Source organism: Oncorhynchus clarkii, chromosome 19, assembly GCF_045791955.1.
Source record: "Oncorhynchus clarkii lewisi isolate Uvic-CL-2024 chromosome 19, UVic_Ocla_1.0, whole genome shotgun sequence".
Taxonomy (NCBI): domain Eukaryota; kingdom Metazoa; phylum Chordata; class Actinopteri; order Salmoniformes; family Salmonidae; genus Oncorhynchus; species Oncorhynchus clarkii.
The window spans coordinates 58,334,511-58,349,490 of record NC_092165.1 but is presented as its reverse complement, the minus strand read 5'-3'; the positions used below and the strand labels follow the sequence as shown (position 1 = coordinate 58,349,490).

Sequence of the window (14,980 nt, the reverse complement as noted above, 5' to 3'; positions counted from 1 at the left end):
ATGGGATGCCGCGGAGCTGACGGAGGCAAGGAAACCTCTCGGGCCAGCCAGGGCGTGGATGCCCGACGGGCTGGCTTAGGTACCCCCGGTTCCATCCGTGGCGGAATGCACCCCGACGTCACCAACAAAACAAAACAAAAAAGCTCCTGTACCGGCTGGGCGAACAAAAACTGACGATCTGGCTGAGACGAAGCAGGTACGGGGAGTCAAACATTTAATAAATAACGGATATGACACGAGACAGGAACAGATACAAAAGACAATCAATACAGAGCTGGGGAACGGACAAATATAGGGAAGGAAATAAATAGATCACGGGTGAGTCCAACAACACTGATGTGCGTGACAAGGGAAGGCAGGTGTGCGTGATGCAGGGCAGCCTGGGGGTGGATACGTGACAAACAGGGGTCGGTTTTCATTTTAATGATAGCTTAAAAACATTCATACGAGGAGCCGTAAAATTAAAAAATTAAAAAGATTGCCTCCATGGTCTGAAAATCACAGCGGAGTTCAAAGATCATCTAGGTGCACATGAGAAAAACACTGGAGCTAAACCAAAGATATTGATCTGTTTTAAGCAATCGATTTCGTGAGATTGTGACGACTGTAAAACTTTTATACAAACATCACTAATCTGAAGTAAAAAGGGATCTGTATTTCCTGTAGTTATTGTGGTGAAAACGTTAGTCAGTGTAATGTAGCAACACTCTGTTCTGTCCGCCATAGGGAAATTAAAATAAACCATGTTAAAATAGTTCAGTATTTCTATTCACATGCCTTGTTCAAGGGCACAGCGGCAGTCGGTTTGGAATCGGACACCAGTATAGAGAATGTGAGGTGTCCGATTCCAAACCGACTGCCGCTGTGCCCTTGAACAAGGCAATTATCCTGTTGGATTGTGTCTAGAAAGCCCCCTCAAAAAACTGAATACGAGTGCTTAGAAAATGACAATGGTTGTAAACAAACCACAAACCAGAAGTTTCATATTGAGAACCTAAAGAATACATCATTAATACTATTATAAATTGGTGGGTTTTATTCTACAAGTGTTTGGTTTCCTTTCATCTTCATAGATAAGAACTACACATTCATTTCATTGCCTTAGTTAGAAAGTAGGGCAGGGTAGCCTAGTGGTTAGAGCATTGGACTAGTAAGCGAAAGGTTGCAAGTTCAAATCCCCGAGCTGACAAGGTACAAAATCTGTCGTTCTGCCCCTGAACAGGCAGTTAACCCACTGTTCCTAGGCCGTCATTGAAAATAAGAATTTGTTCTTAACTGACTTGCCTAGTAAAATAAAGGTAAAAAAAAAACAGACAATGCTGTTACTCTGAATTCTGTTTGTAGTCTGTATGCAAATATTCAAACTTCCTCTGTCATATACAGGTCTTCAATAGACAGGGAGTGACACAGAGTTATTACACAGACAGGACCTCAGCACCAGTCTACAGTAAATACACAATGTGGGTCTTGTTGCTCTTAATTGTGACTGTAACCTCAATAGTCTCGGGACCTTCTTGTTCAGTCAACAACAATCCTCGTCATATTTATGTCCCTGGGGACATTGTTGTGGGTGGACTTTTTCCTGTTTACCTGCAGGTGAAAACTAATGGATCCACGATTCCTCCGCAAAAGACATGCATTGAGTGAGTATACAGTGAACATCAATGAGCGTCATCAATAAGTGCTGTGTCTTTGTAGGTAATGTGTACCTTTGCTGTCAAAACTAGAATGCTATTAACTAGAATTCCATGTAATTAGAAGACTGCAACTACTGTAGCATGCTATGTAACTAGAATGCTATGTAACTAGAAGACTGCAACTAGAATGCTATGTAACTCGAATTCTATGCAACTAGAATGCCATGTAACTAGAAGACTGCAACTAGAATGCTATGTAACTAGAATGCTATGTAACTAGAATGCTATGTAACTAGAATTCTATGTAACTAGAAGACTGCAACTAGAACGTACAGTCCGCTATTCCAAACCATTCTAATTGTATAATGTTTGCAGTTACGACGTGCAGATGTTTCTCCGATCGCAAGTGATGATTTATGCCATCCAAGAGATAAACAGGTCTCAGATGTTGCCCAATGTGAGTGTCGGATACGAAATATACGACACCTGTGGGGATGTAACAAATGCCATCAGAGCAACACTGAGCATGATGGAGGACATCCAGGGGCAGGGGGTGGAGCCTAATGTAACCACACCACATGTTAAAGTGGTAATTGGGGAGAGGTATTCGGAGAACTCAATAGCTGTTGCCCGTCTACTAGCTCTACCTTTAGTGGCTCAGGTATGCTAACCCTAACCTTTCATGTAGTGACTAACCCTAACCTTTCATGTAGTGACTAACCCTAACCTTTCATGTAGTGACTAACCCTAACCCTTGATGTAGTGACTAACCCTAACCTTTCATGTAGTGACTAACCCTAACCTTTCATGTAGTGACTAACCCTAACCTTTCATGTAGTGACTAACCCTAACCTTTCATGTAGTGACTAACCCTAACCCTTGATGTAGTGACTAACCCTAACCTTTCATGTAGTGACTAACCCTAACCCTTGATGTAGTGACTAACCCTAACCCTTGATGTAGTGACTAACCCTAACCCTTGATGTAGTGACTAACCCTAACCCTTTATATAGTGACTAACCCTTTATATAGTGACTAACCCTTGATGTAGTGACTAACCCTTGATGTAGTGACTAACCCTTGATGTAGTGACTAACCCTTGATGTAGTGACTAAACCTTTATCTAGTGACTAACCATAACCCTTTATCTAGTGACTAACCCTTTATCTAGTGACTAACCCTAACCTTTTATCTAGTGACTAACCCTAACCCTTTATCTAGTGACTAACCCTAACCTTTTATCTAGTGACTAATCCTAACCTTGTATCTAGTGACTAACCCTAACCTTTTATCTAGTGACTAATCCTAACCTTTTATCTAGTGACTAATCCTAACCTTGTATCTAGTGACTAACCCTAACCCTTTATCTAGTGACTAACGCTAACCCTTTATCTAGTGACTAACCCTAACCCTTTATCTAGTGACTAACCCTAACCCTTTATCTAGTGACTAACCCTAACCTGTTATCTAGTGACTAACCCTAACCGTTATCTAGTGACTAACCCTTTATCTAACCCTTTATCTAGTGACTAACCCTTTATATAGTGACTAACCCTAACCTGTTATCTAGTGACTAACCCTAACCGTTATCTAGTGACTAACCCTTTATCTAACCCTTTATCTAGTGACTAACCCTTTATGTAGTGACTAACCCTAACCCTTTATCTAGTGACTAACCCTAACCGTTATCTAGTGACTAACCCTTTATCTAACCCTTTATCTAGTGACCAACCCTTGATGTAGTGACTAACCCTAACCGTTATCTAGTGACTAACCCTAACCCTTTATAAAGTGACTAAACCTAACCCTCTATCTAGTGACTAACCCTAACCCTTTATCTAGTGACCAACCCTTGATGTAGTGACTAACCCTAACCCTTTATGTAGTGACTAACCCTTGATGTAGTGACTAACCCTTGATGTAGTGACTAACCCTTGATGTAGTGACTAACCCTTTATCTAGTGACTAACCCTAACCGTTATCTAGTGACTAACCCTTTATATAGTGACTAACCCTTTATATAGTGACTAACCCTTTATCTAGTGACTAACCCTTTATCTAGTGACTAACCCTTGATGTTGTGACTCACCCTTGATGTAGTGACTAACCCTTGATGTTGTGACTCACCCTTGATGTAGTGACTAACCCTTTATATAGTGACTAACCCTTGATGTAGTGACTAACCCTTTATATACTGACTAACCCTTGATGTTGTGACTCACCCTTGATGTAGTGACTAACCCTTGATGTAGTGACTAACCCTTGATGTAGTGACTAACCCTTGATGTAGTGACTAACCCTTGATGTAGTGACTAACCCTTGATGTAGTGACTAACCCTTGATGTAGTGACTAACCCTTGATGTAGTGACTAACCCTTGATGTAGTGACTAACCCTTGATGTAGTGACTAACCCTTGATGTAGTGACTAACCCTTGATGTAGTGACTAACCCTTGATGTAGTGACTAACCCTTGATGTAGTGACTAACCCTAACCCTTCATGGAGTATAACTTTGCTTATAAATGATTTATGAAGAGTTGTGTTGTACTTATGAAAACGTAAATAATCTTAATAGCCTTTATGAGTGCTCTATAAAGCCTTTATTAATGCTCTATTAAGTCTTTATTAATGCTCTGTAGAGCCGTTAATGCTCCATAAAGCCGTTATTAATGCGCTATAAAGCCTTTAATGCTCCATAAAGCATTCAATGCTCTATAAAGCCTTTATAAGTTAGGTTTAATTTCAAGTGGGAATACATAATGACCAATTGTCACTGTAACTTCTGCTCTAGCGCTGTTCAATGCTTTGTTCCTCATTTTTGCAGATCAGTTATTCATCAACAAGTGAGTTGCTCAGTAGGAAGTGCAAGTTCCCCTCGTTTCTGCGAACGGTCTCCAGTGATGAGCATCAGACCATTGCGATCGCTGAGTTGGTGAAGCATCTCGCCTGGGAGAGCGTGGGAGTGATAGGCAGTGACGATGAGTTCGGCAAGTATGGCGCAGAGAGGCTGATCGATCACTTCAATGACAGGAAACTGTGTGTGGACTTCAAGGAGATCCTATCAGCAAACTTTTTACTCAACGAGACCAGAACACAAACAGAATTGGCCATGCTCATGTCAAAGATTCGCAATTCGTCTGCCGAGGCCATTGTCATTTTCACAGCTGAATTGAAAGTTAGGATCATCCTCAAAGAGGTCCTTAGAATGGGGATCAGCAGAATTTGGATCGCATGTGACACTTGGGCCACCAACAAGGAGCTTTCTGAAATGGCCGATATTCAAAAGGTTGGGAGGGTATTTGGATTCATTCCAAAGAGAAACAAGGTGCCGGGTTTTCATGAGTACGTCCGTGACTCTATGTTCCAAAGTAAAGCCCATAACAGCTTTATCCATGAATTTATGTGTCATTATCCTCCATGTCCCGATTCCTTGGTAGATGAAAGTGTGCTGAACTGTACATTACCCGACACCAAATCCCAGTCGGAGAGTGGTGGAAGGACATGCCTGGACAGAAGGTGCTTGTTGAAGTACATTGACGAGGATGAGTCTTATTACATCTATCTAGCGGTCAAAGTCATTGCTCAGGGGCTGAGAAGCCTGCTGAACTGCGACAATGTAAGGTGTAAACGAAATGCCAGTTTTGCTGTTTGGGAGGTAAGCCACTGCACTGTGTGGGTTGACGTAATCACTAACACTTTAAAATCACTAATTACAAAATCAGTTCCAAAAAATAGGTCTTGGTTTTCAGACCTCTAAAGATTCTATACTATCTGTAGGCTAGTGTAGACGCAGCTATGTGCCTCGGCCCCAAATTAATGGAAAAGATTGGCACTAATTTCCTCGTTGTATTCGGTGTCTATCTTTTCCATTAATTTCAGATTGATGCATATACTGTACATACTTTTATTTGATTTATTTTTATTTCACCTTTATTTAACCAGATAGGCTAGTTGAGAACACCTTTATTTAACCAGATAGGCTAGTTGAGAACACCTTTATTTAACCAGATAGGCTAGTTGAGAACACCTTTATTTAACCAGATAGGCTAGTTGAGAACACCTTTATTTAACCAGATAGGCTAGTTGAGAACAAGTTCTCATTTATAAACTGCGACCTGGCCAAGATAAAGCATAGCAGTGTGAACAGACAACAACACGGAGTTACACATGGAGTAAACAATAAACAAGTCAATAACACAGTAGAAAAGTCTATATACATTGTGTGCAAAAGGCATGAGGAGGTAGGTGAATAATTACAATTTTATAACACTGGAGTGATAAATTATCAGATGGTCATGTACAGGTAGAGATACTGGTGTGCAAAAGAGCAGAAAAGTAAATAAATATAAACAGTATGGGGATGAGGTAGGTAAATTGGGTGGGCTATTTACCGATGGACTATGTACAGCTGCAGCGATCGGTTAGCTGCTCAGATAGCAGATGTTTGACTCCTCTCGATATTAGTCTACTTTGGGGATCTGGAAATTTACATTTTCTTTTTGTTATTCTAGAAAAATAATCTTACATTTGAATGGACCTTTTATTGTGATACTGTTGTTAATTAGGATTGATTCATAGGGTTGACTGTATTTTAGACATACAATCTCTCCTACATAACACCACAGAGTAAACTATAAAGATGCTGCCCACTGTTCATATTTAGCTGGTTGTGTCCACAGCTTCTTGAGGAACTCAAGCGGGTTAACTTCATAGTGGACAATACCACACACATAGCTTTCAATGAAGATGGTGACCCTACTACAGGATATGACATCGTAGAGTGGAACATGTCGGTTTCAGAAAATCGGATAATAACCGTCGGAGTGTATAGGCCTGATGAACCCATCCGCATCAGAGAGCATCTCATCAGAGAGTTCGAAAATGTTACAGTAAGCCATCCTATCTTAAATCAGTATTCTTAACTTTACAGTAAGCCTTCCTATCGTAAATCAGTGTTTTAAATGTTATAGTAAGCCTTCCTCTCTTAAATCTGTGTTTTTAAATGTTACAGTAAGCCTTCCTATCTTAAATCAGTATTCTTAACTTTACAGTAAGCCTTCCTATCTTAAATTAGTATTCTTAACTTTACAGTAAGCCTTCCTATCTTAAATCAGTATTCTTAACTTTACAGTAAGCCTTCCCATCTTTAATCATTATTCTTGGATGTGGGTTCACTTAGCCTCCTATTAATTTGAGGTTGGGGCAAAGATCTACAGTACACAATAGATAGCATTGGACATGAAGTGTACTTGACATTAGTTGTTACTCTACTATTACCATATTATTACTACTTTATTCCATGATGCAATGTAAAGTGCTACCTAAAATCTTCTCTCTTTTTTAGGTGACTTTTGCCAACTGCTGTAAGACATGTAATCCGGGATATGAGTTCATTTTAAAGATAAACTCATGCTGCAAGGAGTGTTCTCTTTGCAGTCGTGGATACATTTCTACCGGAGGTGGTAAGTACAGTAAAATATCAAGATGCTTATTGATTTTGATGTAAATAGAAAAATCATCAGACAATATCCAAAGCAGGTCAGTTTCCATACCATTGTCTGAGGGGATTTTTGCAACTAATCTGATTACAGTTCTATATGGCCACAATTTATTTTTACTTTAGGTCTGTAACTGATCTGAGGGCATGTTGAGTCTATTGTCTAAATGTTTAGTCTGTATTTTGTTGAATGTACAAATACAAAACATTAAGTACACCTGGTCTTTCCATGACATAGACTGATGTCCATGTCGCTTGTTAAATACGCTTCAATCAGTGTAGATGAAGGGGAGGAGACAGGTTAATAAACAGGGATTTTTAAGCCTTGATACAATTGAGACATGGATTGTGTGTGTGTGCAATTCAGAGAGTGAATGGGCAAGACAAAATATTTAAGTGCCTTTGAACGGGCTATTGTAGTAAGTGCCAGTCGCACCGGTTTGTGCGACAAGAACTGCAACGCTGCTGGGTTTTTCACGTTCAACAGTTTTCTGCGTGCATCAAGAATGGTCCACCACCCAAAGGACATCCAGCCAACTTGACACAACTGTGTGAAACATTAGAGTCAACATGGGCCAGCATCCCTGTGGAATGCTTTAGACACCTTGTAGAGTCCATGGCCTGATGAACTGAGGATGTTCTGAGGGCAAATTGGGTCTCTAAGCAAATAGGTAATTTGCATAAGTGTGGTTACTGTGGACTGCGTCAAATAGTGTCATAATACCAGACAACGCCTGTTTCTCACACAACTCTATTCAAAGCCAAACGTCCTCATGTAAATATATCCTGCATACTCCTCAAACAAGTACATGATTATTATCACAAATATCACATGCTGTCTATTTGATTCAACCCTCAGGTAAGAAGTGCGTGGCCTGTCATCCACAAAGGGAGTACACATCCTCAGACATGGACAGATGTTTGATGAAAACCATTGAGTACCTGGGGTGGACTGACGCTTTCACCACTGTTCTGGTCTCATTTGATGTCTTGGGGATTGTTGTCAGCCTTCTGGTGGCCATTTTGTTTGCTGTGGATCGAAGAACACCCATAGTGAAATCCACTGGAGGCTACCTCAGCTTCCTGGAGCTGCTGTCCCTGCTGGCCTGCTTCTGCTGTATCATTATGTTCCTGGGGGAGCCAACAAAGACCACCTGCATGGCGGGTCTCCCACTCTTTGGCATGGCCTTCACTGTCTGCGTCTCCTGCATCCTGGCCAACCTGCTCCAGATCTTTGTGGGCTTCACTTTCGATTTGAGGGTTACAGTCGGCGAAACACTGAAGCGCCTCAACCGACCTATCGCCGTGGTAACGTGCTGCTCGGCGGTCCAGGTGGCCGTGTGCGTGCTGTGGATGACCTACGCCCCACCGTTCATGGTCGAAAGCAGCAGGTTCGACGAGGCCACCATCCTTCTGGAGTGCAACAAAGGTTCCAAGATGCTCTTTGGCGCCATGTTGACTTACATTGCCCTGCTGGCAGTGGTCTGCTTCCTGTTTGCGTTCAAAGGGAAGCAGTTGCCAGATTTGTATAAGAACGCCAGTTTTGTCTCCATCAGCATGATGATTTTCCTGGTGGTTTGGATCGTCTTCATCCCTGTCTACATCAACATGTCGGGGAAGTACCAGCGGGCCATCGAGGCGGCGGCCATCTTGGTGTCCAATTACAGTGTCCTCTGTTGTCACTTTGCTCCCAAGTGCTACATCATGCTCTTCAGGAAAGAGCTCAACAACGAGAATGCCATCACAAATTACATCCGGAAACACTATGAAAAGAAGGGCATGGCTGTTGTCGGCAAATAGTTTGTTGATAGTAGCGATACGAGGTATTTGAGGCAGATATGTACATGAAGGTAGGGTAAAGTGACTAGTCATCAGGATAGATAATAACAAGGTATTTGAGGTAGATACGTACATGAAGGCAGGGTAAAGTGACTAGGCATCAGGATATATAATAATGAGGTATTTGAGGCAGATATGTACATGAAGGTAGGGTAAAGTGACTAGGCATAAGGATAGATAATAACAAGGTATTTGAGGTAGATACGTACATGAAGGCAGGGTAAAGTGACTAGGCATCAGGATAGATAATAATAAGGTATTTGAGGTAGATATGTACATGAAGGCAGGGTAAAGGGACTAGACATCAGGATAGATAATAATAAGGTATTTGAGGTAGATATGTACATGAAGGCAGGGTAAAGTGACTAGTCATCAGGATAGATAATAATAAGGTATTTGAGGTAGATATGTACATGAAGGCAGGGTAAAGTGACTAGGCATCAGGATATATAATAATGAGGTATTTGAGGTAGATATGTACATGAAGGCAGGGTAAAGTGACTAGACATCAGGATATATAATAATGAGGTATTTGAGGTTGATATGTACATGAAGGCAGGGTAAAGTGGCTAGGCATCAGGATAGATAATAATGAGGTATTTGAGGTTGATATGTACACGAAGGCAGGGTAAAGTGACTAGACATCAGGATATATAATAATGAGGTATTTGAGGTTGATATGTACATGAAGGCAGGGTAAAGTGGCTAGGCATCAGGATAGATAATAATGAGGTATTTGAGGTTGATATGTACATGAAGGCAGGGTAAAGTGACGAAGCAGAAGGATAGATAATAATAATAATAAGAGCTTCTACAGAAGGACAATCTGAATTTTTCAAAGTGTGACCCATGATAAGACTGTCAAGCACCAGTGAAAGTTATTGGAAGCATGGAACTTGGCATAAACCTATTTGTATTATGGGAACATGAACCCAAGCAATAGAGGAATCATTTTTCTCCAGAATACAGTACATACATTATGTCCCCCTAGCTATGCTATACAGTAATGCTATACTGATTAGTAGTTGTTTATAATTTATTTCAAATCAAATCAAAGTTTATTTGTCACGTGTGCCGAATACAACAGGTGTAGTAGACCTTATAGTGAAATGCTTACTTACAGGCTCTAACCAATAGTGCAAAAAAGGTATTAGGTGAACAATCGGTAAGTAAAGAAATAAAAACAACAGTAAAAAGACAGTGAAAAACAGTAGAGAGGCTATATACAGTAGTGAGGCAATAAAAGTAGGGAGGCTACATACAGACACCAGTTAGTCAGGCTGATTGAGGTAGTATGTACATGTAGATATGGTTAAAGTTGCCATGCAGTAGTAGAGAGAACAGTCTATGACTGGGGTGGCTGGGGTCTTTGACAATTTTTAGGGTCCTGGATGGCAGGAAGCTTAGCCCCAGTGATGTACTGGGCCGTACGCACTACCCTCTGTAGTGCCTTGCGGTCGGAAGGCCGAGCAATTGCCGTACCAGGCAGTGATGCAACCGGTCAGGATGCTCTCAATGTTGTAGCTGTAGAACCTTTTGAGAATATCAGGACCCATGCCAATTAGTTTTAGTTTCCTGAGGGGAATAGGATTTGTCATGCCCTCTTCACGACTGTCTTGGTGTGTTTGGATCATTCTAGTTTGTTGGTGATGTGGACACCAAGGAATTTGACGCTCTCAACCTTCTCCACTACAGCCACGTCGATGAGAATGGGGGCTTACTTGGTCCTCCTTTTCCTGTAGTCCACAATCATCTCCTTAGTCTTGGTTACGTTGAGGGATAGGTTGTTATTCTGGAACCACCCGGCCAGGTCTCTGACCTCCTCCCTATAGGCTGTCTCATCGTTGTCGGTGATCAGGCCACTGTTGTGTCATCTGCAAACTAAGTCATGGTGTTGGAGTCGTGCCTGGCCATGAGGTCCTGGGTGAACAGGGAGTACAGGAGGGGACTGAGCACGCACCCCCGGGGGGCTCCAGTGTTGAGGATCAGCATGGCAGATGTGTTGCTACCTACCCTCCCCACCTGTGGGGCGGCCCGTCAGAAAGTCCAGGATACAGTTGCAGAGGGAGGTGTTTAGTCCCATGTTTCTTAGCTTAGTGATGAGCTTTGAGGGTACTATGGTGTTGACCGCTGAGCTGTAGTCAATGAATAGCATTCTCACATAAGTGTTCCTTTTGTCCAGGTGGGAAAGGGCAGTGTGGAGTGCAATAGAGATTGCATCATCTGTTGATCTGTTTGTGCGATATGAAAATTGTAGTGGGTCTAGGGTTTCTGGGATAATGGTGTTGATGTGAGTCATTACCAGCCTTTCAAAGCACTTCATGTCTACGGACGTGAGTGCTACGGGTCTGTAGTCATTTAGGCAGGTTGTCTTTGTGTTCTTGAGCACAGGGACTATGGTGGTCTGCTTGAAACATGTTGGTATTACAGACTCAATCAGGGACATGTTGAAAATGTCAGTGAAGACACCTGCCAGTTGGTCAGTACATGCCCAGAGCACACGGCCTGGTAATCCGTCTGGCCCCGCAGCCTTGTGTATGTTGACCTGTTTAAAGGTCTTACTCACGTCGGCTATGGAGAGCGTGATCACACAGTCGTCCGGAACAGCTGATGCTCTCATGATGCATGCCTCAGTGTTGCTTGCCTCGAAGCGAGCATAGAAGTGATTTAGCTCGTCTTGTAGGCTTGTGTCACTGGGCAGCTCGGCTGTGCTTCCCTTTGTAGTCTGTAATAGTTTGCAAGCACTGCCACATAAGACGAGCATCGGAGCCGATGTAGTATGATTCAATCTTAGCCCTGTATTGACGCTTTGCCTGTTTGATGGTTCGTAGCAGGGCATATCAGGATTTTGTGTAAGCTTCCGGGTTAGAGTCCCGCACCTTGACAGCGGCAGCTCTGCCCTTTAGCTCAGTGCGGATGTTGCCTGTAATCCATGGCTTCTGGTTGGGGTATGTAAGTAGAGTCACTGTGGGGACGACGTCCTCAATACACTTATTGATAAAGCCAGTGACTGATGTGGTGTACTCCTCAATCTCATCAGAAGAATCCCGGAACATGTTCCAGTCTGTGATAACAAAACAGTCCTGTCGTTTAGCATCTGCTTCATCTGACCACTTGTTTTTATAGACCGAGTCACTGGTGCTTCCTGCTTTAATTATTGCTTGTAAGCAGGAATCAGGAGGATAGAGTTGTGGTCGGATTTACTAAATGGATGGCGAGGGAGAGCTTTGTACGCGTCTCTGTGTGTGGAGTACAGGTGATCTAGAATTTTTTTTCTCTCTGGTTGCACATTTAACATGTTGATGGAAATTTGGTAGAAGTGATTTAAGTTTCCCTGCATTTAACCAAATTCCAGTGGCTTCAAGAGTTTGTTAATAACAGATTTGTACTAATAATATATACTGAACAAAAATATAAACGCAACATGCGACAATTTCAAAGATTTGACTGAGTTACAGTTTGCATAAGGAAATCAGTCAATTTACATAAGTAGGCCCTAATCTATGGATTTCACATGACTGGGAATACAGATATGCATCTGTTGGTCACAGGTACCTTAAAAAAAAGTAGTGGGGCGTGGAACAGAAGACCAGTCAGTATCTGGTGTGACCATCATTTGCTCCATGCAGCACACATTTGCTTGATATTGGCAGGAACTGGAACAGGTTGTCGTACACGTCAATCAAGAGCATCCCAAACATGTTCAATGGCTGACATGTCTTGTGAGTATGCAGGCAATGGAAGAACTGCCACATTTTCAGCTTTCAGGAATTGTTTACAAATCCTTGTGACATGGGGCCGTGCATTATCATCAGTGGCGACCTGTAATTCAGGGCAGGTGGGGCTCTGTTTTGAGCACCAGAGTTTTTGCAAAAATGTTTTTTGTTTGTTATTTTTGTTTTTTTGGGCTTGCCTGTTTTGCATGTTATTTTGTCATTAATACTTGTCACATATTAGTTTGCAAACAGGGTAAAAAAAAAAAAGATTTATATAATTGAGTTAATAAAGCTACATACAAACATGGTCTCTATTTTGTTTTCCTGAGAAAGGCAGCTCCAAAATGCAGATGTTTCAGCCTAGCTCAGTGCTTTCTGTGGTGGTGGAGCAAGCCAGCAGAAAATACAGAGCATTGCACCGTGATTGGCTCAGTGTTCTGTCACTTATGGGGACACCACGTCACCTCCAAGTCTAAGGATAGAGATAGAAAATTCTAGCCTCTGGGTGCTGCCATAGAGTTACAGTATAAGTGCCCATCCAAGAAGGCTCAAGGTCATTCGCCACAGATAAAATGATGTCAAATCATGTTTTATGTACAGTAGCTTTGATTGGACTGATCATGTCATCATCTTACTTTCAAAATCTAGCAGTCATCAATAATCCTTGTCATATGAAGAGAAAGAATGAAGAGAAAATATTGAAAAAACGATAAACATTACACAACAAGTTGGAAATCGCAAATTCAACAATGAGTGGTTTGGAAGGATCAGTGACAGTAGCTAACTGCAAGCATTGCAATGTAATCACTAGCCTGCTATTCAGTCGAGTGGCTGTGTGGTCCCAAATCTGGGATTAATAACCTCTTAAGGATCTAACCCTTTTTTTCAATTTTCGCCTAAAATGACATACCCAAACCTAACTGCCTGTAGCTCAGGACCTGAAGCAAGGATATGCATAATCTTGATACCATTTGAAAGGAAACACTTTGAATATAATTTTCTATATCATATTTGAAATGCAAGAGAAAGGCCACACAGTATTCTTGCAGTTCAGGCGCAATGTAGATTCTGGCCACTAGATGGCAGCAGTGTATGTGCATCATTTTAGACTGATCCAATGAACCATTGCATCACTGTTCAAAATGTCTGCCCAAATGTGCCTAATTGGTTTATTGATACATTTTCAAGTACATAAGCATGGTATTATTTCACTGTAATAGCAGGGGTGTAAAGTACTTAAGTACTTTTAAGTAAAAATACTTGAAAGTACTACTTAAGTCATTCCTAAAGAAAATGATGTACTTTTTACTCCATACACTTTCCCTGGCACCCAAAAGTACTTGTTATATTTTGAATGCTTAGCAGGACAGTAAAATGGACTGATTCAAACACTTATCAAGAGAACATCTCTGGTCATCCCTACTGCCTCTGATCTGGCGAACTCACTAAACAAATGCTGCATTTGTAAAGTATGTCTGAGTGTTGGCGAAAGCCCCTGGCAATGCTTAAAAAAAATATATGAAAATAGTGCCATCTGCTTTATTTAATATAAGGAATCTGAAATTATTTATACTTCTACTTTTGATACTTACGTGTATTTAAAACCAAATACTTTTAGACTTTTATTCAAGTAGAATTTTACTGCAGGACTTTTACTTGAGTCATTTTCTATTAAGGTTTTTTACTTTTACTCAAGTATGACAATTGGGTACTTGTTCAACCACTGTGTAAGCTACTGTAAATTGGACAGTGCAGTTAGTTTAACAAGAATATAAGCTTTCGGCCCATATAAGACATGTCTATGTCCTGGGAAATGTTCTTGTTACTTACAGTGTCATGCTAATCATATATCTCCCATGGGAGAGGACATCGATCCCGTAGAGGTTTTAAGGGGTTATTTTCCAAGTTTTGAATAATAAACTTTCAACATTGGCCATGCTGTCAATGAAGCATGAGTTGTGCCGCACTCAAAATACTATTAACTCAGAACTACGAAAACGTGACTTCAGTGAGTTCAAGACAACTGTGAAGTCGGGAAAAAACGAGCTCCAACTGGAAAAATACATTCAACTCGGTCACTCAACAGTCATTCAACTCGGAATTCCAAGTTGGGAACTCGGGCCTCCTCCTAGAGCTCCAAACTGAAGATCAATGACCTTATTATTCAACCATGTTTTTTTCCGAGTTCCCAGTTGTCTTGAAAGCACCATCAATCCAGAGAATGCCAGACTTTGATGACAAAGTTTGATGACAAAATTTCCCCACCTTCCTGTTCAAGTGAGCACAGCACA

The 14,980-nt window shown here is 41.4% G+C and overlaps 1 protein-coding gene across 1 annotated transcript; it reads left to right on the top strand.

The window, feature by feature from the left end:
• Positions 1-8,934, top strand: LOC139374533 (G-protein coupled receptor family C group 6 member A-like). Its single transcript, XM_071115524.1, has 8 exons — positions 1-79; positions 1,502-1,643; positions 2,013-2,298; positions 4,462-5,117; positions 5,154-5,292; positions 6,317-6,526; positions 6,982-7,000; positions 7,994-8,934. Exons 1-8 carry the CDS (start codon positions 1-3, stop codon positions 8,932-8,934), a joined length of 2,472 nt encoding a protein of 823 aa, XP_070971625.1.
• The last annotated feature ends 6,046 nt before the right edge of the window (positions 8,935-14,980 follow it).

Excerpts from the sequence above, each read along its gene's own strand:
- LOC139374533 (XM_071115524.1), top strand. The coding sequence starts at position 1 with ATGGGATGCCGCGGAGCTGACGGAGGCAAGGAAACCTCTCGGGCCAGC. Across the intron at positions 80-1,501 it reads TGCCCGACGGGCTGGCTTAG|TCTCGGGACCTTCTTGTTCA; the intron begins GTACCCCCGGTT and ends TAACCTCAATAG. Across the intron at positions 5,293-6,316 it reads CCAGTTTTGCTGTTTGGGAG|CTTCTTGAGGAACTCAAGCG; the intron begins GTAAGCCACTGC and ends TTGTGTCCACAG.